The following is a 27,803-nucleotide window of genomic DNA, read 5'->3' on the forward strand; positions in this document are numbered from 1 at the left end:
TTGTTTTTCAGAAAGGATTGAGATTGAATCTCTGTCAGAGGGCAGCCGGGCGCTGTGGTGACAGCATGGAATAACTCATGCTAGGATCATTGCTGTTGGGCATGATGACCTTTAGAGCAGAAGGCTATCTGTCAAAACACCTGTTGGTAGACACCGCCTTCCTGGGGGGGTTAAAAGTTTAAAACCAGTGTTGGGCAAGTTACTTTCAAAATGTAATATACTACATATTACGAGTTACTTTTATTTGGAAGTAATAATAAAGTTACTTTACAATATTACTGTCTGTGTAGAGTAACTGATTACTTATTACACTACCTTTGCATTACTTTTACCAAAATAACAGCAGTGGGAGAATGACATCGCTGCCCCGGAAAACATCCCGACAAATAATTTAAACCGTCTTGAAGTCAGTATAAATCGTCCAAAATTCGAAATGTTATAATTTTCCTTTGTTATTGTCATCTATAGTAGTTATTTGCATAGAAACACACGCATTTTGATTAGGAAATGATTGTATGTGTGTTTTGATCAAAATAAAAAAGTAACTCACTTTGTAACAGTTACTTGACAAAGTAACTGGTGTAATATTACTGAAATCCTATTGGCAATAAGTTATATTACGGAGTTACTGCTAAAAGTAATATATTACATGTAATATGTTACTTTTGTAATGAGTTACCCCCTCAACACTGGTTAAAACACAGCCTTCCTGGGGGGTTAAAACACACAGCAGCAGCCTGACAGTTGAAGCATTTCTGAGCAGACACAATGCCAAGTGCAAACAGCTCCACCCGCCCCGCTGCCCGCATTCTGCCCCGGACGTCCAACCACACCACACACACGTCTCGGATTTCAGTTTGATCGAGGCGGCTCGGAAAGGCAACGTAACGTACAGTGTGTGTGCGCGCGCGCGCGCGGGCGCGGCACAGAGAGGCTTGACACAGGAAATAGGTTGGTGAGAGGAAACGGTTCCTGTTGTAAAATAATCGAGTTAAGAGGAAGAAGAGAAGACGATATATTTGTCGGTGGCTGAACTTCACAGAGGCGTCGCACTCACCTTCTCCAGTTGTTGTCGGGAGGTGGGGACAGGTACACCGCTCCGTACGGAGAGCTCTCCATGTAGGCTTTAGTTAAGGAAATCGGTGGTGCAAACAAAATTAAACATCACTGTGATCAAGATAATTATTGTTATTAATTTGAATGCTGTTACATACCACACTGAATTAAAAGAAAGACAGAGAGAAAGAGAGTGGCACAGTCTCAAACTCTTGATGGAAAAAAAGGGGGGTCTTAGTCCACGTCTCCACTGAGCAGTGACAGACCTTCTCATTCACAAATGACACCAGGATGTGGTCTGAAAACAGCTTCAGGCTTCAAATGCACAACATAAAGACACACATGATCCAGATTAAATATGTCGAAAAGAGACACACAATGCATTCACAGTGTCGGGCAAGCACATGTTGTCGTCTCAAAGCCCTCTGTGCAGTGTGAACGGCCCCTGAACAAGAGAGCTGCCTTTTTCAAAGAGTTGGTCGAACAATGACAGCAGTCTGGTTTCTTTACTGTATGCTGCCCATGCAGACTTCCTGCCATTGTCTCTGGGAGGGCAGGACAAGAGGGGAGGCCCTTCTTGCTGCCAGTCTATAGAGAGCCAAAGTCAACGTCGTTACTTCCTGCTTCAGCACTGTACCAGAGATTTTCATCCGCCATTTATTTTCCCATAGACATTTCCTAAAATGCTTATAGAAATAGTTTTACTTGTTCAAACCAAACGGTTCAGATATATTTAGAAACGGGAGAGGCCACATAACATTTCACTCGGACCAAAACGTAAAAGATTGCACATTTAAAGAAAATATTTTTTCAATGTTCTTTTTTTAAGTTTTGGTCCGGGTGAAATGTTCTATGGTCTCTCCCGATTCTAAATATAGCTGAACCGTTTGGTTTGACCAAGCAACACTATTTTTAGGATTTTATGAAATGTCTATGGGGAAATAAATGGCGGATGAAAATCTCTGGTACAGTGCTGAAGCAGGAAGTGACGTTCACTTTGGCTCTCTATTGGCGAGGGCTTGAAAGTCTAGCTCCTCTGCTAGCCTCTTGATTCTTTCCGGCAACTGGCGGAGGGGCGCCCAATCAAAGAAAGCCAATTAAGTCAATTAAAGCAGAGGTACAGTAGTGTGTCAAGATCAATCTCTCTTCTAGTCGACACCTGTGTGGGCTCTGGCTAAAGTAACACATTTTTCTACCTGATCACCTCTCACACAAAACAAAGGACATCCCATAATATCATAAGCCCCCTTTTGAATATGCTCGATTCCTAGGGTGGAGACTCTGGACTGACAGAGAGACACCGCCCAACCACCTAGGCCAATTGCTCGAGTGACATCACTGATGAGTGATGACATCACAATCGTGACAGACACCGTCACAGAACACCGCACCCACTTAGCCAATTGTAACTGAGAGAGATACACAAACAGCAAGCAGAGAGGAGAGAGGAGACCGAGTGGTTTTCCCAGAGGAGCAGCGGAGCCGAGGGAAGGATCCTGTCCAACAGGTTATTTGACTGGTTTGGCTAAAAATGACTCCCAACAAAGATCACTGTACAGGTCAAACTCAACATGCCATGATGGACACTGCTCATCTGATCAGGAGAGCCGCTCAACAGAAAGCTAGTCTGTGACAAGGAGTAGATGCTGTGTACCGTCTGCTAGTCTGTGACAAGGAGTAGATGCTGTGTACCGTCTGCAGCTACTGTAACACACAATCCAAAGTATAGGGTCAATCCTATACTGGAGCTGCTGACATGCAGTTGTGTGGGATTCACTAAATGGTGCACATTTTGCACAATAGCAATGTAATACGACAGGTGTCAAAGGAAATGAGTGATGATGATTAGGGATGCACCGATCCACTTTTGTCACTTCTGATCCGATTCCGATACCTGAATTTGGATATCTGCCGATACCGATATTTTTCTTGAATAGTATAGGCAAAGATTTGGCCAATTAAAGATTTTTTTTTAAATATACAGTATCTTGCAAAAAGCAGACAAAATTAAGAAAATATACAAGGCAAAGAAGGATACTATTATACATGGGCAAAGAATTGAAAAAAAAAAAAACTCTATTCCGATCCGTGAATTAGTGCCAATATCGGCACCCGATACCGATATTGGATCAGCCCCATCCCTAATGATGATGATGATGATGATGGATAGATTGTAGGGATGCACCGATATGAAAATACCGATACCGATACCGATAACCGATATTAATATTGCTCTTATGGCAATATTTACAGATGTCGATATGATCTGTATAAAAACACATTTGTATGATAATCAAATTGTGTACACTGAAAAACACATGTAAACACTGAATTTGAAAAAGCAATGTATTTTTCTTTATTACCAAAACATTTGGAAAAGCTCATAAATGATAGATTTACCGCTGTTGAGAAGAATGTTATTGATATAAATTCCATTCTACAAGAACAACCGCATTGTTTTCTCTCAATGTGAAAATTCCGTCTGATACCGATAACCGATATTAACATTGCAACATCGGACCGATGCTGATGTGTTAAAAAAAAGAGAGACTAACATCGGCCGATACCGATATGAACGCCGATATATCGTGCATCCCTAGAGGAATATGATCAGGAAGACAAAAACAAAGGGAAAAGGTATGGTAATCTCACCTTAGAAATCAAGGAGAGTGCTGTCCTCAAAAATATAGCCCAGCTCCCGAAAAGCATTAAAAGCCCCATCCTTGAATTAAAGAATAGCTCTTCTCAGTGAGTGTGCCGGTTCCTATTGCTCTTAACCCATCGATACCTGATGCAGCATTTGTGTGTGTATCCCTTTAAGACCGCGAACCGCGTCTTAAAGGGATACACACACACAAATGAGGGATATACACGCAAATGCTGCATCGGGTATCAATGGGTTAAAGCAGGAGGAGCAGCACAGGGTTTCTCTATACGACTACTACAGGGTTTCTCTCTATACTCCACCATGTCCCAGTCAAGGTCTTATTCACTACAAGGTGTTTATCCTCATATCTCTATACTTTGCTCAAATAACAAAACATGTTAGATTAAACTATAGTTCATTGGGACTAGTAGTGTTACAAGGAGCAATACATCACGACCAACATACATCGGTTGACTTTCACAGAGCCAGCTGTCTAGTTTTTGGCAGGTACAGTTTGGGCTTATTTGGTGAAAAACAAGCTTCCACTGTGAAGGACATATGGTGCCTGTGAAAAGAGCTGGCGTCAGGAGGAGGACCCAGTTAGGCAGCAGCAGTCCTCTGTCTGGACTCCTTCCTCTACGTGTGATTTGTCATAATGCTACACACTGGATGTTTTAACACACACACACACACACACACACACACACACACACACACACACGCGCGCACACACACGTGCAGACACACGCGCGCACACACATATATACACACACACACACACACACACCAACAAAAAGCTCTGTTTTCTCTTAAGGAGGTGAAGACAAGGAGAGACTTGGGGAGCTGCGGAGTGGACCACAATGCGCTCGCCATCTCCTCTGCTGAGAATTGCGGGTTGACAAATTAAAATCCATGACTGGGATGCATGTTCAGTGTTCACTGTTCAACCAGGGTGGGAATTTGGTCATTTTATTGGGGCAAGGCCATCTGGCCTTCAGCATCACAATTGTGAAGAGTGATTTTTCTGAAATGTGTGTTAAAATGAGCCAGTGACACATCCTCTGCATAGGGCCGACTACATTAAACTGAGACCACTGATGCTTTTAAAGCAGCTGACAGTAGCAGGCTGGTAGCAGCAAGGGCACTGCTGCCAAGGTGGCCTTAGGGATCTCAGGGCACCACGGACAGAGGGAGGGGCAACGGAACGTCACTTCCACACTGGGGTTCACTCAGAAATAGATTATGTGTCCCGAGTGTGACCAAGAAGCGACCGGAGAATCCTGTCAAACTAAACTAAATGCTCGCACCGACAACAAACAAAGAGTTTCTCCCTTTCAACAGTGACCTTTACACCGTTTTGCTGCCCTTCGAGTTCTCTCATCCATATGCAAGTAACCAACCCCGCCCACCTGCAGAGACACATATAAACCCCGCCCACCTGCAGACACATATAAACCCCGCCCACCTGCAGAGACCAATATAAACCCCGCCCACCTGCAGACACATATAAACCCCGCCCACCTGCAGAGACCAATATAAACCCCGCCCACCTGCAGAGACACATATAAACCCCGCCCACCTGCAGAGACACATATAAACCCCGCCCACCTGCAGAGACCAATATAAACCCCGCCCACCTGCAGAGACACATATAAACCCCGCCCACCTGCAGAGACACATATAAACCCCGCCCACCTGCAGAGACACATATAAACCCCGCCCACCTGCAGACACATCCCCGCCCACCTGCAGAGACCAATATAAACCCCGCCCACCTGCAGACACATCCCCGCCCACCTGCAGAGAGAAATGTAAACACTGCTGGTTTGATACCTACAACACACCGTAAGAGCTCCACAGTCATAACAAACAGCGTGTCTCCTCTACACTCAAGCAGTATATCAGAGTCTGTTCGTCAGTTGACTCCTATATGGGCAAACTCTGACAAACCGCAGAGTTGGGCTATCTTCTTGCCCAGACAAATTTGAAGTAAATTGATTTGATCAATGGGGAACTCTTTTGAAGCGGTTTATTGTTTTAGTATGCTATGACGTTGGCACTAGTACTTTCCTCAATTCAACAATGGAACAACTCTCATTATATTATTTATTCCCAGGGGCCTTCCCCACATGCGCCCGGTCAGCACGTGGGAATCGTGAACACGAACAACTAAACTCTCCCACAGCTAGAAATTAAAAAAGTCATTTTTCGACATGCCTAAAAAGACTGCAGTTACTCCGGGTTAGGGTTAACTGCGTTCTTACAGAAAACCCTGCGGTGGCTCTGTTCTGCAGAGTATCTACACTAACGTTGCATCTCTTTTCCTGTAACTTATCTATCACGATCGCACGCACGATAATGTTCACCGCCTCCCCTCTCGCAATCTCGTCTGAACGATCTGAACAGGAATACGAGTTCTGCTACAGTCGCCGACCGGCCCGCCACACAGAAAAGTGCCTCTTCAAAAAACAATTTTGTCTGATCGCTCTCAAATTATTGGGGTAAATATATTGTGATCGATGTCATCCACATCGATTCTGGGCCCTGGTGATTTTGCAGTTTTACTGATGATTTAGATGATTTGATCTTTCCGGTCTCTCTTCATCGGGATATTATAAACTCCTTGCAGCAGCTGTGGTTCTTATTCAGATTGACAGGCCTATATTTTAGCTCAGGGTTGTTGCTGTGATTTCTGCTGATGTATGGGAAGAAGCAGCGTATGTAATGTTCCAACTATAGATGTTTGTAATAGCAGGGAGAGGAGGACTGGGCCCTGCAGAGCGCTGTATGACGTGTGTCAAAACAGTCGCTCATATTATTTTTTCTATGTACAACCCCCACATCGCGTCTTGTCGTCGCGTGCTGCGTGGTCGGTCGTCTTCAGCCCAAGACACACCGGCACCGCCCGGTGTGTTTTGGACTTGAGGTGCTTAAATCAATAGCATTTTGGGATGCAGCCAAAACCCCATGGCAAAGGTGCCACGGTGTTGTTCTTGTTTTGGGATCTGATCTGATCAGAATATTATTTCCTCCAGTGTAATGCCGGGCCGAAATTTAAATTGTATTTATTTATTTATTTTTGGGCCTAATTTTGCCTATGGAAGCTGTGTCATATCTTTTTTTTATTCTTAATTCCACAATTCCATCCATGATTCTGCGATCACAGAAACTAATAGCACCCTAGCTTACTGCTGCCATCAGTCTGTGGCTGGCCACCGGGGGGGAAACCCTGCATAAGATAATGCATTTTTCGCTGATGGTGGAGGGAAATAAAAAAGAAGAAGAAGCTTTCACACTCAGAAGATAGAACTCTTATCAGAGCAGGTTGGCTGCCTGCTTATCTTTCTGCCGCTGAAGTTCAGACACGGGTTGCGTCTCCCCTGCAGAGGGGCCCTTTCACTCTGAATTAGACATTCTCATATTAACACTGAATTATAGGACGATAAATCATGAAAATCATAACCAAAATGTACCAATATAGGATTGATTTCACAGCTCTTCCAACACTCCAAATTGATGGAGGAAACTGGGCTGGTTGACAATAAAAATGTTCAGATGATAAAATGCCCCCCCACTATGGGAGTTACAACCTTGCAGCACTTAAAACACATCTCCAGTCAGAACGCATGCATGCACCACACACACACACACACACAAGGGCTGCCACTAACGATTATTTTCAGAATCGATTAATCTGTCGATTATTTTCTCGATTAATCGTGTGGTCTATAAAATGTCCGAAAATAGTAGCAAATGACGATCAGTGTTTCCCAAAGCCCAATGATGACGCCCTCAAATGTCTTGTTTTGTCCACAACTCAAAGATAATATCAGTTTACTGTCACACAGGAGTAAAGAAACCAGAAAATATTCACTTTTAAGAAGCTGGAATCAGAGAATTTAGACCTTTTCTCTTAAAATTGTACTCGAAACGATGATCAAAATAGTTGTCGATTAATTTTCTGTCGATCGACTAATCGATTAATCGTGGCAGCTCTAACACACACGCACGCACGCACACACACACACACACACACACCTTGAGTGTGCATTCCGTTTGCTCAGTGCATGTGGATGAAGCATGAATTGATAAAATTGATAAGCATGAATAAAACTGCACCACCTCGAACATCATATTTGACATGAGCATAGTGACTAAGTGTTCCTGGGGCCTGAGCGAAGCTCCCTCTTACACTGGAAAACGCCATGGCACTGATAGAGCCACACAGCCCAAACACAAACCTGCTAGCCACAACAGCCACGTCCATATTACACAATAAACCTTCAGGATGGTGGCTAGATGGTGTGTGAGCAGATGTTGTGGTGGTGGTGGGGACAGGGGAGCGTGTGGGGAAGGATATCTGCCGTCCGTGCTTGTCGATGGCCCGGCGATGGGGGGAGTTGATGCGGTTGCGGTCCCGGTGGACCCGCTCCACCAGCCCGTGGTGACGCGTCCCTCTCGCCGAGTCCAAGCCCGAGGGGAAGCCAGCCTGAGGGACAGATCAGACACGCGGGAGAGTTCAGCTTCAAGCACACAGGTTTTTCCACAGGTGTGATGTGTTTTACTGAGGCAGGGGGGTTAGTGTTGGGGAGTACTGGAAACCGGTCTTGGCCATCGAGACCGGTCTTGGTGTCGTGTCGGACTCGCCCTCCATCGGTCTCGGTCTCGGTCAAGCCGGACTCGGGATTTTATTTCAAGACCAGCAGAGACCACAACTGCAGTGACATCATTATTTGCCTGTGTATATATATTTTTTTTTACTGTGATTGGGTGTAAAAATCCCTCCTTCAATCGCAACCAATAACCTTGGAGTTTGAAAGTTTCTAACGCTGTAGCCACTCCCCTCCCCTCACGTTCATGCACAAAGGATACAGGCCAACAACGTGGCTGGAGAGTAGGGGTGTCAAAAATAATGGATTATGAGATGCATCGCGACGCGGACGTGCACGATTCTGCATCGATTCACAAATTTAAAAAATCGATTATTAAAAAAAAAAAAAAAAAAAAAATTAATAATCAAATAATTGAAGCGTTTGGCGTGTGATGCCCTGAGTTTGGCGTTTGATGCCCTGCATTTGGCGTGCGATGCCCTGCGTTTGGCGTGCGATGCCCTGAGTTTTACGTGCGATGCCCTGCGTTTGGCGTGCGATGCCCTGCGTTTGGCGTGTGATGCCCTGCGTTTGGCGTGCGATGCCCTGCGTTTGGCGTGCGATGCCCTGCGTTTGGCGGGCAAGTAATGTAATCAGCGTATGCCACAACCACTGTGTAACACCGGTAACGGCGACTAGCGCAGCGAGTCTAGCTCAAAGCCCTACCCTACACAAGCGCCACCCTTTCATTCAACTGAATTGAGTGCTAACAAACAATTATCATCAAATGGAATCTAGCAGCCACTTAGCTCATGGAGCTTCCCTCCTCCCAACAGGGAGAGGAGTGTGGACTTCATCGTTTCGAGGAGCTTTCTCCCTCGCTCCACACGGGGATGGATTTCTGGAGGCCGGTCACGCTGCGGCGATCGGCGCTCGACCTGCTGCTCGACCTCAAAAGGGCCATTCTTCCGGGCAGAAAGGGCCACATTCACCCTGGAGCTTCTGTATCCCCGCCGCGCACGGCCCTCAGAGAGCTGACACAGATCCAGGCTACAGAGGAGCACTGTGAGAGACCACCACACACAGCTCAAAGCAGGGCTGAGAACTAACTGCAACCAGAGGAGAGAGAGAGAGAGAGATTGCGCTGATCTTTCATTCCATCGTTGCCGGGGTCTTCAGAAGCGCACGTGAATTATTTAACGTTCTCGGGGGAGGGGCTATTTTATTGACACTTGTGAAGGTCCGGTGCTTCTGTTCGACTCGAGAACATTAGCATAGGAGCTCAGTGTGGTAGGAGAAAACTGGCCTCCTGAGAAAGTCCAGGCTGAGAACAAGAAGACCTCAGATTGGGTAAGGACAGTAATTACAAGGTGCGCAAAGGTTTCCAGAAAATCACTATGCTCCGTTTTACAGGAAACACTTTCAGTTTGAAGCCGGAAAGCGGTAAAATACAGTCATGTCAAAGAGCCCACTCCACTGATCACAACATCAGTACAACTTAGGGGTGGGAAATTGCAGAGTAACTCACGATATGATACTAGTAATTACGATAGTTGGCTTTCGCTAACGATGGTATCACGATACGGCGATTCTGCGATAATCGATACATTGCCAGAAGCACATCACGATATCTGTGTAACTATAAAGAGGAAAAAATACCCCTAAAAAAGGCAAAAAGCAGGAATTATGTATTTATTCATAGAATTGACATGAAACAATGTGCAACAAAGTGCATATTGCCTCGTTAACACACACTGACTGCAACTTGTCCACGACTCCACGTGTGAAGTTAAAATGTTTAAAGGATACAAAATAATGCCTCACTAAAAAAAATAAAAAAGCAAAACTAAAATCTTTTCAATCTGTGTAAATTAAGTTTACAGAAAAAAATGCATGCAACAAAGAATGCAAAAAATACACATTTCAGGATAAAATGTCACGGTATGGTATCGCGATACGGGTGCCAGTCTATCGATAATGTATCGCAAGAGGAAGTATCACGATATATCGGATCCTACCTGAAAGTCAATGCTGGCGTTGCCGATCTGATTGACGTTGGGCAGAGAACCTCCATAGTACTGCGCCCGCGACTGAGACAAACGCAGCTGCTGGATCTTCTGAAATTGCACCTGTCAAGTCAAAGGGGGAGAAGAACAGACTTTTAGGATCCAGAAATCAAATGGAGTTTGGTGCTGATGAGGGCTCTGTTTTGTCGTGACTGCAAAACAGACTGTGTCTAAAGGGCGACGTCACACAACATCTAAAACGAATCCAGTTGGCAGATTTCAGTTACTTTACTGTTCCACACTCATCGATCCATCCATCATATTCAGACCATCACATCCGCCAAGTCTCCGCAGCCCACTGAGGATTAACAGCTTTCAAATGTTTAAAATCAGTAATGATATCATGTAAACCTGCAAAGAATGCAAACTGCCACTCCACGGAAATCTTAATCGGGTCTTAATTTAAATGCAAACTAAATGTTTTTGTATTGTGCGCGGCCAACTTATTGACATGTGCGTGAACCACTTTTGATGAAAAAAGCAGCATGCGTTGCACTGCGTGACGCGCTGGGAGCATCGACTTGACATCCGGGTCAAATAAGACTAGGAGTCGATGTTAAGATGAGTCAACGGGGCATCAATGGAGCAGAACTGGTGTTCAGGTGCAGTCTCCTCTCCTACCGTCTCGAACGTAGCAATATCGGCGATTTCAGCGACACCGCTTGGAGAACACGTTCTAGGAAACAGACAGCATGGCCTCCAAAACCAGCAACGCCCGACCAACCAACAGATGCCACAAGGATCGACTGACAGACACAGAAGGCAGCTTGTAATGTTCTGCCAAGGTATAGTAAACACAGTCAATCACCAATGTGATCAGGAATAGGCAAATCAAAGGGGCGTTCCTTCCCCTACACTGCTGAAAGGGCAGAATTTGAATCTCAAAGACTGACCTAATTAGATTTTATCAATAGATTTACAGAGACTGGATAGAGATCATCTCTCGGGAGAGAACGCTACTACTGCCACATGATATCGACGCTAGGCGCTCCGCAGTGTCTCTACAGCCGTTTTCACACGTGCGCTTTATACCGGGAAATGACCAGAAAGCGGTGTAATGCCTTCATGTGTGAAAGTTGTTTTCCGGTATAAGCGCGCCCCCGTCAACGCGGACATTTCACCACTTGTAACCTTGTGATAAGAGCGGTATGTCTGCTTCGTGTGTGGGCGTGCCGATTTCCCCACCTCCCCTCTCTGCTCACTCTCTGGCCAGTCCTTCAGTCCGCAGCAGCAGCCCGACACACAGGACAGACACAGGGAAAATGACAGCGGCTTGTTCTGAGAGTCTTGCAAGCCGCCCAACGCTTGTAGAGAAAGCAGATGCACGAAGCGAAATGTGGAAGTATTTTGCTTACGTTGCCGACAGCGAAGGCAAGCCCCCTGGACACATCAAACGAAGCCAGTCTGTAAAAAGTGCTTCAACGCGACGCAGTCTGTAAAAAGTGCTTCAACGCGACGCAGGTGAACGGATAAACCAGGCTATTTCTCTCCGACAGGGATCCCTACTTCTTCAAAGATTTCAGTTCAAAGACTGTTTAGCGAATGTGAAGGATACAACATACATGCCCGCTTAAGTCAAACGAGTGTGATTTATTGTGTGACAAGCAAACTTATTTCACCATCGGAGTTTTGCCGCCGGGAAATTCCGGGAAATAGCCGTTATTGATTTACAGGCAATGTTCCTGTACGCATGTGTGAAAACGGCTTCAGTTAGGAAACCGCGTTTAGTTCAGCACTAGAAGGCATAGGAAAGTTACATAGAATAACGTAAATGTCCCACCATCAATCTCCATTTCAGATCTAGGACAAATGCGAGGAGGGCAAAGAAAAGTGTGCCGAAAACAAGTAAATTAAATCCCCATCGAAAAAGTCGTCCAACGTCTGTGGTGGGCAGCTATTCCAAACACAGCAACGTTATAAATACACGAGTTTACAGTAAGCTACAATGTAGAGGACTTCAGCGCCCTCAGGTATTTTAAATTCACTCCCACTTCTAATTACAGCTGTTTGCTGGCGGTGTGTCCTCTGCCCTGGACCAGCCTCGCTCACTGGGCCGTTCTGTCTCACCAGGGGTCACTGGCAGTTCATACCTTATGGCAAACTTCATTCACTGTCGCCTCAAAACCACATCCTCTTTGACTGCCCATAAAAAAATAAAAAAAATCCCTCTCATAAAATGGGCACATTGTGGACCGACGGTATGAAAATGACATGAATAGAACCTTTATATTCTCCCAGGAGACAGTATTTTTATGCCCCGGCATGTTAACTGTACGCTCGAAATTTTACACGCGACGGAGAGCGAAAATTAAAGAGATTATTATTATAACTCCCTCGATAAGGAATCAGAATCAGAATCAGAATCATTGAAATTCGTTCAATACGATGAGGAATTCTGAACCTGTGTGAAGTCCGGGGACAAAGTACACACAGGGATTAAAACAAGCATAAGAAGAATCCACGTGAATTTGCAAGTCTAACTTGGACTCAATATGGTTCAGATTTAATACATAATAAAGCAAGAACACACACAAACCACATTAATATGCGGATTCTACAATCTTATTTTCCAAACAGCCCATGGGGTTGGGCAGAGCCAATACGATTTTGATCACCATTTGGCATCTCTCAACACTGAATCTAACTGAGCAGTGAGAATCATTTCTGCCCCCCCCCCCCCCCCCCCAACACTTTTTTTGTTTTTAAAAATAGAACTCAATTGACGCGTTACTACATTTCACCAAGCACTGGCACAGTATGGCTGAAAGTGTGTATGTGGTGTGAGCAATCACTGGGAAAGGCCAGGGACAGCTGTTGAATGGGAGTGAGAGGACATCCAAATATTTACGATACAGTCTACATATACATAACGAGTCGAAAACAAGCATGAACCATCTTCCTGGACTGGTTCAACTCTTCCTCCTCTATGCGGAGAATCTCTCAGGAGGCCGAACGCCACGGAGAGCAGGGTTTAACACTTGGGAACTAATCAAAACATAACGGAATGAGGGGATGTTACACCAGCAAGGTCGTCTGGAATTCTCTCTGGATTTGAACACGCAACAGTGCTTCCCTTTGGAGGTTTATAGCAAGTAGGGACAACTTGTTGGGGATTTTTTTTTTGGCGCGTGGTCCAGTTGTAACCCTGTCACTGTGCCATTTCCTGTCCCAGGGCTGGCTGCAAGCCAAAAACAGACCTTATGTAAATTATTATAGAGGCTACCATGGTGTGGGCATATTTTAAAACACTGGTCCCATTTTAGTTTGATTTGGGTGAGGCCAGATGACGGTGCTTTATAATGGTTTGATCCAATCTTTCCCCATTATCAGTTTCTTTCCAGCAGAATGAAAGCAGGGAAACTGATTATTATGTGTACCAGATTCTAGTCCAACAGATGGAATCTCAGACACCCATTAGACTATTCACTCACTCACTCACTCAAGCCAAAGCTATGTGACAGAGGGAGCTTTGTCCAATAATGACAAACAATGAATGCATTCGCCCCAAACAACGACCACTGCTAAATGACAAAGTAGATGGAACGTGAAGAAGTGTAGCTATTTTACCCTTGAAACAGTGAGGTCTGTCATGAGCTGTTCAAAGGCCCGCGTCTCCTCTGCTTGCTTCTGGTTGTGCAGCGCGATCTTCTCGCTGAACTTCCTCGGGTTGGAGCCACCTGTGCCCGGGGATCCGGACATCGTGCCGGGCCGCTGTTTCACAACTTCTTCAGCTAACTTGTGAAAAAGTGAAAGACGGGAGTTTGGAGTCTATATTTTGAACAAACTCGGGGAACGTTTCTGTGAATCCATCGCGGCTTTACAAAAAGAAAAAGACTCGCATATCTGTCCGAATCAAGTCGACTGATGTGCTGAATTGTGCAGATGAAGTTTGTTGTTGCAAAGCCAACTCGTTGCTCCCGCAGCTAAGCTAAAGCTCCCTTTATAAAGTGATCTTCTTACACCGTAACGTACAATGAAGAATCGTACAATGAATTTGGTAATGCTAACTTTATAGGAGAACGGCGTATTATTCGAACGACTTTAATGGCGCATGACTCAATGTTGACATTTCGCCAGCAGCGAACCACTTGTTTGAATCTAGCGTTGACATAACGTTAGCTACTAGCTAGCTAACATAACAGTTGCAGCAGCTAGCTAAGTTAGCTAAACTGTTGTCAGTGTCATCTCACAATTCTGACTAAGTGCACTTTGCCAACTCGTCGACAGCCCAACTCAAGTTACGACAACACCTAGCGTAGCTAACAGAAACGTGTCGCCTTTAAAGAAAGTATAACGTTCGGGGTTACCCTTGTTAGCAAAATGTCGCTAATAACGTTAGCCAAACTGACGGCCAGTTGGGGCAAAGGTTTGCTCAAGAATTTGAAGTGTCCGCTCCGCTGGTCTTGTCTCTGGACTCAACTCAATTTCAAGGTTACAAAGCTTACCAGTTTGCCTCAAAAGCCCTAAACGCAAATGTTGACATGGGATGCAAGATCATAATCCACAATTGAACACTTAAAACTGATGACACGGCGCTTCATGCGAGTCTTCTGTGTTGTTAATCCACGCACAGACAGCACGGTGGGTGAGCTCCCCCAGACATTTCTGTCAGTCAGCCCTGCTGCACAAACTCCCACCCGAAGAAGACTCCGCAGAGAGATAAACAAAGCCGCCAGTAAAGCCCGTGGGTCGTCGTTGCTTCATCAGACTTCTGCTGCCAAAATGATATAAAAAAAAATCGTCAGTCATTTGCCGTCGCAAGACTAGTAGCAAACAACTCAGATCCTCTGGCTTGCTATCCTCTCTAGGCTACTGCGTGAAAAACATTACCTCGTAAAACACAGTCGAGTCCTGTGGCATCCACAAGGCGGCGACACAGCCTCGTGTTAACCTGGCTGGTCACACTGAATCCCTGCCTAGAGAAAATTAGATTCCCTCTATATGGGGAGCAATCAAGTATCGATCACATCATTATAAATGTTCAAAATAATAACAATAGTGCAGATGTGTTGTACACATCTGCAGTTTAAGAATCCACTCTCCACATAGTCAACAGTCATTATGTGGACCGACCAACCTATTTGATCCACACTGGAAATGCAGAAAATATTCTCAATTTGGAATAACAGTTATGCTTGTTGTAATGCACTACAACCTTCATGACTCATGATATACCACCTCAGGCAAACAAATATTTTTTTAAACACTTTTTAGATTTGTTTTTAATCATACATGTTTATTTATTTATAATACAGTCCATTTATTGTACATTTATAGCCTAGTAGCTGCATTTATGGTTTGCGTGGACTAACAACGAAGAATCTAATCTACCACGGCAGGGATTTTCAAAGTCTGAGACTGTGGGCCTCCCAAAAGGACCCCCCTCCTCGCTCAATTCCTGGATGTCTATGGGATCATGATTCTGTTATTTGATTCCATAGACATGCAACAGTTGAGCCAAGATAGCCTGGTATTGCTGTTGGCATACTTCAGACAACACTACATAAAAAGGGCTTTCTATTTTATTTATTTGTTCAGACTCTGGAAAAGTGGGGGGAAATGATCAAATTCCCCAAAACTATATCTCTTTACCAAATACACACATATATTTACATAGGCTATTCGATGAGATCTCTTTCTAATAATGTAATATTTTTTCCCCAATTTCATTCACTGAGCCTCCCCTGAATCTGCTTGGAGCCCCCTGGGGAGGCCCGCCTCCCACTTTGAAAACCTCTGTACTACAGTAATCATCTGTCACTGTCAGATTCTGGGAAAACAGGTTGCATCTATAGAGCTTTATTCTAAAACAAGTAAAATACATTGAATGAACTGTAAATCAGAGTAAATAATGTAGCTGGTCTTGCTACATTTCAGAGAACAGTATCAACATGAAAATCAACATCTTGTATTCAAATAATCAGCATGGTTTTTCATTTTAAAGCTTCTTGAAATAAGTCAAACTTTCGGGGGAAAAACAAATGAGATGGTGTATAGAGTGACATCTAGTGGAGCCACACGTCTAATTTTCCATAATACTGCACATGCTCAAAGGGCCAAGAAGCTCCCTAGATGTTCTGTCCTTAGCTTTGCAAACATTAACTACAGTTTAATGTGGACTGACAACACATACAATATAAATAAGGACAGGTTTGTTGAATCTGAAATCAACAAAAGACATAAAACAAATCTGTGTATTCAATGTTGAGCAAGCAAAGCCCATGCACAAGATATTTAATATTCAAAGAAAAGAGAGAGAAAAATGAATCTTAAAAACAGAATTCCATAAAAAATAATGCACATGAATTTGCATAGGCACATAAGGGAAGTGCAGAGGAGAAGATGTAGGAGAAGCAGGATGGTGCGAGTCGGGGCTGTGAGTGAGTGGGTGTTGTGTTTTTAAACTGTCTGTGGCCCCTCGCTCTCCTTTCTTCTATTTCCCGTAGAACTTCTTGTTGAGCAGGAAAATGAGCAGGTTGACATTGATGGTGGCCCTGTCGAAGAGCTTCATCACCGCCACGCCTTCGTACTGCAGCTGGAGGAGGTCCTGAGGGAGAACGGTGAAAACACTGAAGGATTACTGTTCCAGCTAACCATCATTTAAGTTTCTACTGAGATTATCTCTGTACATAATAATCATAATCATAATCATAATCATAATAATAATAATAATAATAATAATAATAATAATAATAATACATGGGACTTATATAGCACTTTTCAAGCAATCAAAGACACTTTATACACACTAAACACTAAGGCGATGAAGATAGTGCAACAAACAATGGACAGACACACAGTGATAGCCTTGAGGCGGGATTGAAAAACTGTGAGGGACTCTGATTCTCTGATGTCAGGGGGGGAGGGAGTTCCAGAGCCTGGGAGCTGCCCTGGAGAAGGCTGTGTCACCAAAACTGCAGCGGTTGGACTTGGGGGTGGAGAGAAGGCCGGCTGAGGTGAATCTGAGGGACCGGGAGGGTTGGAGAGGAGGTTGGTGAGATATGGAAGGGGAGGGGGGGCAGTTGGTGAAGGCCTTTATATGCGATGACCAGGATTTTGTCGCTGAACTGGTAGAAGACGGGAAGCCATTGGAGCTCTTTTAGGACTGGGGTGATGTGGTGCCAGGATGTGATGTGAGTGAGAAGTTCTGTATTCAATCTGAATTGTGTTGCATCCAGGCTTTTCTTGCAGACGGGCAGGAGTTGATATGGGAGAGGGGGGAGAGGGGTCTAATGTAAGAAAAGCAGCCATTAGTTCTTATTGAAAAGAGAGATATAATACCTGATATTCTAACTGTAATGTCTCCAAGTGCACACCCATGAACTTGGCCTTCACTTCAAACACTCCGACCGTCTCTGATGGAGAAATCTCAAAAATAACATTCTTGAACCTGAGAAGAGAGAAGAATAAGGAGGAAGATCTGTGAATTTTTGAGAAAAGACAAACTAGAACTGCTAAACTCCATATGAGGAAACGTGTTGTCCCCCACAATATGCCCCGCCCCCCAACACACACACGCGCACACAAACACAAGTTGTAAATTGAAGTAATAGATTTCCCATTTGATATTAAACTTGGACACTACTGCTTTGTGTAGAGCAGCGTAACAGCCAATTAGGAGCCGGTTTGAAGCAGGTCTGTTGTTTTACTTTGATTTGATTGGCTCATGGTTCGAGAGTGTACGACGAGAACACACAAAGAACAAAGACTATAAAACAAGAGGCGTTCAAATGTTATCGTCTCAAAAAGTGAGCGGTCAGAGTGGCGGGTGACTCTCCTCCTGAACACAGGTTTGGGGGTATTTGGCCTTGGTGGGTGTTCTAGAGCTCAACAGTCACGTGACATTTCTTGCCCCGGAAGTGAGTTTCCCATTCATTTTCTCCATAGACATTTAGAAAAATCCTTATATAACAAGTTTTAAGGCTGGAACCAAGCTAACCCGTGACCACTGAATCATGAGTGACCATAAAACATTTCACTTGGAGCAAAAACAAAAAATAAAGACGGGAGGGGGTGGGGAGGGGGGGGGGAATCCCCGATGTTATTTTTTATTTTTGCTCCAACATGTTTAGAGGTATTTGGCCTTGGTGGGCATCATTTTCACAGCATGGTTCAGCATGACAGCAGAAGGAACTGTTTCACTGAGTACAAAACTCACTGATTGGTCTGCAGATCCTCTATTTCGATCAGCACGCCCTTCTCATGGAGGCGAGCAGCGGTGTATTTCTGTGAAACCTGCTTGCTCTTCTTGGCCTTGTTGTCACCTGGTTTCTTTGACAGCCTGAGGAGAGAGAAAGACAACTGTACAATACAACCCAACAACAAACCACAAATAACAACAAACCAACACAGTAGTGGTGGATAGTGTAGTCCAAGGGTGGCCAAACTATGCTGCTGCCCATTTTTAAGTGGCCCGCCATGAATATATGTATATATATATATATATATATATATATACATACATACACACAGTATAGCAAGACTCTGGGTTCAAAGGGCCAGGCTTCAAAACCACTGCATATGTCCAAACCTTTAATCTGTCATGAGCAGTGTTGGGCAATACGTTACTTTACAATATTACTGTCTGTGTAGAGTAACTCATTCAACTTATTACACTACTTTTGCATTACTTTTCCCAAACAATAGCAGCAGCAGAATGACATCGCCGCCCCGGAACCATCCCGAAAAATAATTTCAACCGCCTTGAAGTCAGTGTAAACCATCCAAAATTCAAAATTGTATTATCTTCCTTTGTTATTGTGATCTATAGTGTTTTTTTTTGCATAAAAACACACAGTTTGATTAGGAAATGATTAAATATGTGCTTTGATTTAATAAAATGTAACTCAATTTGTAACTTGAGTTACTTGACAAACTGGTATAATATTACTGAAATCCTATAAGTACTAAGTCATATTACTGAGTTACTGCTAAAAGTAATATATTACATGTAATATGTTACTTTTGTAAAGAGTTACCCCCAACACTGGTCATGATGAGTAAGACACAAAGTGGAAGCACGTGATGTTTTAAAATCAGAGGCCACTCACTTGCCCTTGCTGGCCAGGTTGTCCATGCACGTCTTGATGTACTGGTTGTAGTAATCAATCTGCACGTTGTAAAAGTTGCTCTTTGAATTGAGGGCAGAGTTGGTCTGCTGGAGCTTCACCAGCTCCGCTTTCCGGCGCTGACGATACCGCCGCTGATTTCTGATGTCCTGTAACACGCACACATCGATTAAACACAGTGGAGATTGTTTCAATGATAAATATGCATCTGTATAGTATACAGTCAGAACTAAGTGGTCCGGTTGATGTTCACCTTGGCTATGTCGTTGATGAGGTCCTGGTAGCGGTTCTCGGGGTGAACCTTGCCCAGCTCCGCCAGCCTCTGCAGGTTGCTCCTGATCTTGTCCTTCTTGCCCTGCAGCGTCAGGCTGTCGTCCACCACTGGCTTCACCTGCTTCATCTTCTCTGGCGTCTTGGCGTCACGGATCGCCCTCCTCTGCATCGCGCGCTGGTACTCCACTTCCTGCCACCCAGGGAGACATGATGATCGTTACGGTCGTTTCAGTTTGAAAAGTAGTGCATACGAAGAGTTCGATCAATATCTCTAAAATACAGGGAATACATCCATTCTGTCATCGATTTAAACTAGAACGACCGCACTGCGGATATATGCCTCCGCATATATGGACTAACTCTGCCCACAGTCTGGCCTGCTCTGGACTGGCTGTGGACTAACTCTGTCCCCAGTCTGACCTTCTCTGGACTGGCTGTGGACTAACTCTGCCCCCAGTCTGACCCACTCTGGACTGGCTGTGGACTCAGTCTGACCCACTCTGGACTCAAGTCTGACCTGCTCTGGACTGGATGTGGACTCCAGGATCTCAGTCAGCGTGTCGCCGGGCTGGAACCGGATCACATCCACAATGAGCCTCTTGGTGCTGGGGAAGAAACGCAAGAAACACAGAGATGTAAGGAACAACTCACACTTAACAAACAGCTCTATTACTGTACTGTATTTCTTTAGGTATGTGAGAAATGAACATCATTGTTATCATGATCATCATCGAAGGGGCTCCTTCATTCTACAGGACGACTCACTTGAGCAGCAGGGTCCTGGCATCCATCTCAACGTTGGCCTCACCAGGAACATCAAACTTTTTGACCAGCGTGAGTGAGACCTCCGTCTTCCCCATCAGCTCTTTGTTGGGGTCGTCGGGGGGGAGAGGATTTTCACCTGAGCATGGGAGGAAGTGATCAGTTGAGGTCATTAAGTGAGTTCAAAGGACAAGGGGGGTCAAAAAGACCCTATGAAAAATAGGTTTTAATTTCCTACCCTGCTTTTAGGTTGGGGGACTGAGCCTAATCCTAATTTGATTGACATGTTTGGTTTGACTGGACTGTCATTGACTAAGAAAGCATTCTCACCGATGAGGGACTCCACAGTCGGTACCTCCCCCAGGTCCTCCAGCAGCTCATGGATGGGGTCGTTGTGCTCTGGCGCGATGGCATCCTGATGGTCCAGTAGCAGCTAACAGGGAAGCAAAGCATAGCAGGCGCAACGTAGTCACCGACCACAGGAACCTCTCAGAAGCATTGCAAAAATAACAACTTAGATACTGAATGAGAATGAGAACGTAAAAGGAGTGGGTGGTGTGTAAGGCGGAGTTCAAACTCACTGTGTGAGTGTTGATGATCTCGCCGATAGAGATGTAGATGATAGGTTTGGTGAGCGTGACCAAGTCAGAGTACTGATCCACGTTGAACTTTTCTTCCAGCGAGGGAACGTCACATGCTGCCAGAAAGAAACGTCTGTGATGGAAGATGGAAGCACAAACTGAGATGGACCGACAGAGACAGACAGCAAAGACGAGGCAGGAAACAACAGGAGACAAACTACAGACACACGGGGTTGGATAACCTCATCCCCAGGTAACTGCATGCTGTGCAAAGTTTAACCCTAGACCCCCCATGGTGTCCGGCTAGTGCAGCGTTAGATTCCCTGCCGACCAACATGAGGGTCGCAGGTTTGAGCCCCCCGTGTTGTCCGGGCGTCCACGCAGGCACAATTGGCCGTGTCTGTGGGTGGGACGCCGGCTTAAGGGTATGTGTTCTGGTTGCTGCACTAGCACCGTCCTCTGGTTGGTCAGAGGGGCCTGTTCGGGGGGAGGGGAACTGGGGGGGAATTAGCGTGATCCTCCCATGCGCTACGTCCTGCAGGTGAAACTCCTCGCTGTCAGGTGAAAAGAAGTGGCTGGCGACTGCACATGTTGTGCTAGTCTACAACTCCCCAGATTAACAAAGAGGGTGGAGCAATGACAGGGACAGCCTAGCAGGGGGAATTGGCCAATTAAAATTGGGGGAGAAAATGGGGTGAAGGGGGGGCGGGGCGGTTGGTAAACAAAAAATTATCTAAAAAAAAGAGAGATGGGGTCAAGCAACATCGTGCAACAAGGAAGGAACAGGCGAGTCAAGATGAGAAGAGGAGTCGGACCTGAACTTCTGGTAGGAGGCGCTGAGGTACTCATTGATGGGGTTGAGGTGGGCGTTGTCTCCCAGGAACATCTTATTGGAGGCGGCGTGCTGCAGCATCTTGGCGATGGAGCCCAGGTTCCGCCGCTGGTCGGTGGTCAGCTGACCGCCCGCCGTCAGCTCGATGATGTCGAAGGCGTCGGGCGCCACGATGGCTGGGTTCATATAGCGGTAATACAAGAGGTTCCCCACGATCTGCAGAGTCCAAAGCAGAAATACTCGGCGACTTCAAATCAACGATTCATCGTGATTGTAAACTAAAGGAAGCTCACTTTTTAATTGTTTCCTTGCTTTATGAACCCCTCATGAAGACAAAAAATATTAACATCAGCAGTATTAACATGTAAGAGACTTGTAAACATCTGCGGGGAGAAAAATAAGAAAAGGGCGGGGGTGGGGGTAATCCACATCTTAACCCATTGATACCTGATGCAGCATTTGCATGTATATCCCTCATTTGTGTGTGTATCCCTTTAAGACAGCGAACCGCGGTTCGCGGTCTTAAAGTGATACACACACAAATGCTGCATCAGGTATCAATGGGTTAAACTGTTAGCTTGAATTAGGAATGGAACTAATTAAAGGTTTTACTTGATGTAGTCATCATCAACAGCAGTTAAACTCAATTAAACAAACAAACAAGAGCTATAACCTTCGATGAGCCGTCAGTATGATCACTCATTCAATCCGAGTCGTATAGGAATCGCATATTTATTTATTTTTTATCGTACACAAAACGAGTTGTCAATCGTTTGCTTTGGCTGCTTTTCTACTGTAAGACTAGTCCGATTAGTGGGTGAGTGAAATGAGTTGAGATTCCAGTCCCAAGTAGAAATGATTGAGAAATCAGAAAGAGTTTTTGAACAAGTTAGGACACAGCTGGGACAGGAAGAGGAACAGGAGGAGAGCCAGGAGTGGCTTGTCTCACCTGATGTCAGCAGGCAGTGGGAAGGACAGCCCCCCCCCACACATACACACACAGAGAGGCTGGAGCTACTGTAGCAGCAAGGAGTGAAGAACAGAGCGAGAGAGAGAGAGAGAGAGAGAGAGAGAGAGAGAGAGAGAGAGAGAGAAGGGAAAGAAGTGAGTAAGAGACAGGCTAGAAGAGCAGCGGAAGACAAGAAGAAAGACAAAACTGTCTTTCATTGAAGAGGACAGGTAAGAGATGCTTGTCCAACCTGCCAGGATAGCCCGGAGGAATTAACACCCGTTCCAATGAAAGAGGAGGCAAACCTTGAGCAGCTCGTCCTCTGTGGCGTCAGGAAACTTCTCGTGCAGGGTGTCCTTCAGCACCTTGGAGATGAAGCGCATGCCGTATCTGACACACACACACACACACACGACAATGTAAGACAGGTACGGTTCGAACAGCACTAGGGATCATGCACCGAACATTTTGGCCGATAGCGATATTAACCAATAATATTAACATTGCTGTTATGGCCGATAAGTGACATTTAATTTGATATGATCTGTGTAAAAACAAGTTGCTATTATAATCACATTTTGTACATAGGCTACTGAAAAACATGTAAACACTGTGAATGTGAAAAGTAATGTCTTTCTTTATTTCCAAAACATTATGTACCACATCGTTTCTTCTCAATATGAAAATGTTGGCCGATACCGATATTAACATTGGTCATCGGACAGACACCGATATATAAAAAAACAACTAACATCGGCCGTAACAGATATGATTGCAGATATATCGTGCATCCCTATAAAAAAAAAAGCAGCTGACAGGAGAGTGTGTAAAAAGTCGATCTTTGCAGAGAGCGATGTATCAGAATCAGAATCAGAATAACGTTATTGATCCGCGAGGGGAAATTGAGTAGGAAGTGACGATTACGAACTTACGGGATTTTATCCACCGAGACGACTATAGCGGACAGGAACTTGTCGGTAACCGTGCGCATGTTCTTGATGGAGGCTTCCAGTCGTATCCTCACCTCTTCGTGGGACATAGCCTGCTCTGGAGTCACGTCGTAAGGCAGCTTGCTGTGAAGGACAGGGGCAGAAAGAGGCAATGAGGAAAAACAAAAAGGAAAGCTTAAGAGAAGGACATGCGTTTCTCACTGTGCCCGCTCACGATGCAGCATGTTTTTGTGTTGCATTTTGTTCATGGCTCAGTGTGGTTATGGGACAGTAGAAGCATGCTGATAAGAGTGCTCGTATGTGTCTGATACCAGGCGGCTTTCAACAAGTGCTGGCAGGATTGTTGTTACTGCGCAAGAGACGTACAAGCAACGCACATTTACAACCACCATTTTAAAATGGGGTCTTGACTGAGTTTCAAGATGGAGACCAGTCACGTTACCTCATATCACAATAGCAAACAGCTCTCAACATAAATCAAGTGCGACGTCTGTTATGACGTGTGTTGACTCATCACCCCATCCTCAATAGCCAATCAGCCCCTGTGTCAATATGATGTCTGTTATGATGTCGCTGCCGAGCCTATGACGTGGCAGTACATATAGCCACGGTCAGCGCATCATCATCCTCTCCCTGATCGTTCACCTCAGTGGTGGCTGTAACCTGGGATGATCGTCTTCTCTGGAGCTGTGTTTCGCCCCCACCCACCTCCTCAGTCCACCACCAACATCTTGACTCCCTTGAATTCCATACGGGGGAGATTCTCTATTCTAGTCTGAGCAGATGCCCTCCCCTCTCACCACAAGAAGAGGGTCATCTTACCCCGGAGTCATTACGCCAAAATTAGTCGCCATGTTATTTTGTGAATAAAGCTTTGCTTGTCAAATTTTACCCGCTGGTCTCTCATGATTGAAATGTCCAGCTGGTGTAAATAAACAGAACCAAAAGGGGTTTGTAGAAGAAACACAAGCAGTAATCACGTTATGGGCCAATGAGAAAATGCAGGAGCAATTCCAGAATGCACAACAGGAATGTTTTGGAAGAATTAATCACGGCATGGAAGAAACTGAATTCCTTTGTGGTGCCAAATAAAGCAGCAAAAGAGCTACAGTTTGCCAAATTCCATATCTAGAAAGTTTCTACTTATAGAAATGGAATGCCTGACATCTAGAAAACAATGTCCCGATAAAATGAAAACACTAGGACCTAGGAGTATAGGAAAGTGAAAGGGTATAACAGCAGTTGAGGTGGTGCTACTTGAAGAGCCTTCAGATGGGGAACATCTCATCTCACCTGGCCTCTCCGGTCTGCGTCTCCATCTGGTTGACCCAGCTCTTGTAAATGTCCACCGGGTCCGTCTTGATGTTCAGCGCCTTGTCGTCCATGATCTCCTTGACGACCGGCGCCAGGATCTGCCGCAGTGCGTTCTGGCCTCGCGCGCCTCGGTTGAAACTCACAACCATTTTGATGACTGTAGGGTTACCCGTGACGATCTCCTGGATCTGGTCCACTTTGGATCTGTGGACACATGGGAGTGCAACATTCAAAATTGTAAAGAGTATTTCTTGACCGATGAATATGAATAAGATGCGTTAATAAGATGCGTTATGAATGTACTAATTTATCTAGGTGATTAAAATTGATCTTGGGACAACGGTTATTCTTCTGGTAATTATCGACTTTTTTTCTGGAGTAGGTCTCCTGTGGGGAATGTTCTTACTTGATCTCCTCCTGCAGCGCGGTTTTAAAGAGCTTGAGCAGCAGGTACTCCTCTCTCTGATTGGAGGCGTAGTTATACAGGGTGAAGATGACAGAGTCCATGAACTTAGTGGATTTATTCTGCGGCATCTGGAAGATCAGCTTGGCGAGATAGGTGGGGTTGGTCTGAAAGGAAGCAGAAAAAGGGAAGTTGACAGATATAGAATAAGATAGCTGCCTGCAACCCGAACAGAACAACTGAAAGTGCAATAAAACCTCAAATGTCTTGTTTTGTCCACGACCTAAAGATATTCAGTTTGCTGTCAAGACTCAGAGGAGTAAAGAAACCAGAAAATATTCACATTTAAGAAGCTGGAATCAGATCATTTTGACTCTTTTTCTGTACTAGGCATCTCGCGCTCGGTTCCTACTGCAGCTCACATACACAGCTCGGCTGCCGCGTGGCCTCGCCTGCTCTATTGGCGAGCACGGGTGTGTGTGTGACGTGTGTGTGTGTTGCTCACAAAATGTTATTGTCCTTAAGTTGACATACAGTTGCATGCAGTGTGTGTGTGTGTGTGCGCATCCATCAATCTTATGACATCATCAGTGTCTTATGACATCACTGATGTCATCAGCGATGTCACAATGCTGATGATGTCACTAATGACATCACTGATGGCATCATCAGTGATTTATGACATCACTGATGACATCATCCGTGGAAGAAAAATTAAAACAGAACAGAGAACAGAGCCCACATTGCCAAATTTATAGATTATACTCAAACTGATTACATCTTATCGATTAATCGTTTGCTTGTTTTGCCTTTCTTGAATGGGTGTAACTACTAGTGTCCTCTAGTAAGAGAGTGGCGTCGGCGGAGGACCAAAATGCGAGACTCATTAGCCAATGAACAGCCAGGAATGGCTCTCGCGCTACTTTTGCATGCTAAAATAAAGCTGATAATGTACAATTTGATTCAAGGGATGAAAACCCCTTTCAGAGTACAACACAAACTGTCTATTTTGCTGCAACTCGACAGTGCTGCTTTTTTTACTCAAGAGTTCCACATTCTACTTCCTGGAAAAAAACTGGTCCATTGGAGTGAATGGAGATGTAAGAACTCTTCTATTATACTAACCCTAGGAATGTGATCAGCAGCACAAAAAAAGGCGTTACCTGTAGGAGGTAGAAGAGGTACTGGTAGGCCTCCAGTTTGAGCCTCTTCTCCTTGCTGAGGGCCTTGAGGCCTCCTCTCTGCTTGTTCAACATCATCATGTTGGACAGCTGGCCCTTGTTCTTCTTGGTCAGCCTCTTGCTGTGGGACACCACCTCCTGCAGCGTGATCTTGTTCTTCACCAGCAGGCCGATCTTGATGTCCATGAGGTTCAGGTCGTTCTCCAGCTGGTGATTGGAGCGGATGTTGGTGACCACCTCCTCGCGGAGCCGCATCAGGTCCAGCTCCTCCTGGAAGTCCTGGTCGCTGTGGTCCAGCAGGTGGACGAACTTGCGCACCACCGCCATCGGAGGGTCGTCGGCGTTGACTGCGGGAGGAGGGACATTTTTGTCATGGAAAGCGGTTGTGATGGGACGCGCTTATTTTGGAAAACTAACCAAAGCTGCACACCAATACACAGCGAACAGTGTTGGGCAAGTTACTTTCAAAATGTAATATAGTACACATTACTAGTTACATTTGTTTGAAAGTAATACGTTACTTTACAATATTACCTTCTGTGTAGAGTAACTCGTTACTTATTACACTACTTTTGCATTACTTTTTACCAAAACAACAGCAGCAGCAGAATGACATTGCCGCCCCGGGACCATCCCGAAAAATAATTTCAACCGCCTTGAAGCAGTATAAACAATCCAAAATTCTAAATGTTATTCTTTTCCTTTGTTATTGTCATCTATAGTGGTTAGTTGCATAAAAACACAGTTTGATTAGGAAATGATTGTATCTTTTTTAAATATGTGCTTTGATTTAATCAAATGTAACTCAATTTGTAACTTGAGTTACTTGACAAAGTAACTGGTATAATATTACTGAAATCCTATAAGTAATAAGTTATATCACTGAGTTACTGCTAAAAGTAATATATTACCGTAAATTCCGGACTATAAGCCGCACCTTTTTTCCCGTTTTTTGGCCTTTTTTGGCCCCTGCGGCTTATATAACGGTGCGGCTTATCTATGGATTTTTTCAAAAAAAAAAAAAAATCTCTCTTTTTTAGCACTCTTTCTAACTATAAATCCTATATAACTATAATAAGTTTTAATTTCCTCTCTTGCCCTCTTTTCACCACACTGTATGACACTGTATGAC

General features: G+C 44.8%; 2 protein-coding genes across 3 annotated transcripts in view; both read right to left on the reverse strand.

The window, feature by feature from the left end:
- crtc3 (CREB regulated transcription coactivator 3) overlaps positions 1–15,021 on the reverse strand; it is a 59,223-nt gene extending 44,202 nt beyond the window's left edge. Inside the window, exons 1-4 of the mRNA XM_083652969.1 lie at positions 13,926–15,021; positions 10,311–10,421; positions 8,064–8,192; positions 1,058–1,119 (exon numbers count right to left, since the gene is read on the reverse strand). Coding sequence (XP_083509095.1) covers positions 1,058–1,119; positions 8,064–8,192; positions 10,311–10,421; positions 13,926–14,057 — 434 coding nt within the window. The 5' untranslated portion in view covers positions 14,058–15,021. The remainder of the gene's footprint in view (positions 1–1,057; positions 1,120–8,063; positions 8,193–10,310; positions 10,422–13,925) is intronic.
- Positions 15,022–15,572: 551 nt separating this feature from the next.
- The window catches only part of iqgap1 (IQ motif containing GTPase activating protein 1), a 77,179-nt gene continuing 64,948 nt past the window's right edge, over positions 15,573–27,803 (reverse strand). Inside the window, exons 23-37 of one of the 2 annotated variants that reach the window (XM_083652930.1) lie at positions 26,654–27,018; positions 25,494–25,657; positions 25,067–25,291; positions 23,756–23,896; positions 23,129–23,213; positions 21,858–22,090; positions 21,043–21,175; positions 20,792–20,894; positions 20,465–20,600; positions 20,217–20,304; positions 19,680–19,889; positions 19,409–19,575; positions 18,517–18,639; positions 17,640–17,748; positions 15,573–16,905 (exon numbers count right to left, since the gene is read on the reverse strand). In XM_083652930.1, coding sequence (XP_083509056.1) covers positions 16,792–16,905; positions 17,640–17,748; positions 18,517–18,639; positions 19,409–19,575; positions 19,680–19,889; positions 20,217–20,304; positions 20,465–20,600; positions 20,792–20,894; positions 21,043–21,175; positions 21,858–22,090; positions 23,129–23,213; positions 23,756–23,896; positions 25,067–25,291; positions 25,494–25,657; positions 26,654–27,018 — 2,396 coding nt within the window. In that variant the 3' untranslated portion in view covers positions 15,573–16,791. Of the gene's footprint in view, positions 16,906–17,639; positions 17,749–18,516; positions 18,640–19,408; positions 19,576–19,679; positions 19,890–19,999; positions 20,120–20,194; positions 20,305–20,464; positions 20,601–20,791; positions 20,895–21,042; positions 21,176–21,857; positions 22,091–23,128; positions 23,214–23,755; positions 23,897–25,066; positions 25,292–25,493; positions 25,658–26,653; positions 27,019–27,803 lie in introns of those variants that run through there. The other variant, XM_083652931.1, reaches the window with a different exon arrangement.

This window comes from Poromitra crassiceps (assembly GCF_964638095.1).
Source record: "Poromitra crassiceps genome assembly, chromosome: 16".
Classification (NCBI taxonomy): Eukaryota; Metazoa; Chordata; class Actinopteri; order Beryciformes; family Melamphaidae; genus Poromitra; species Poromitra crassiceps.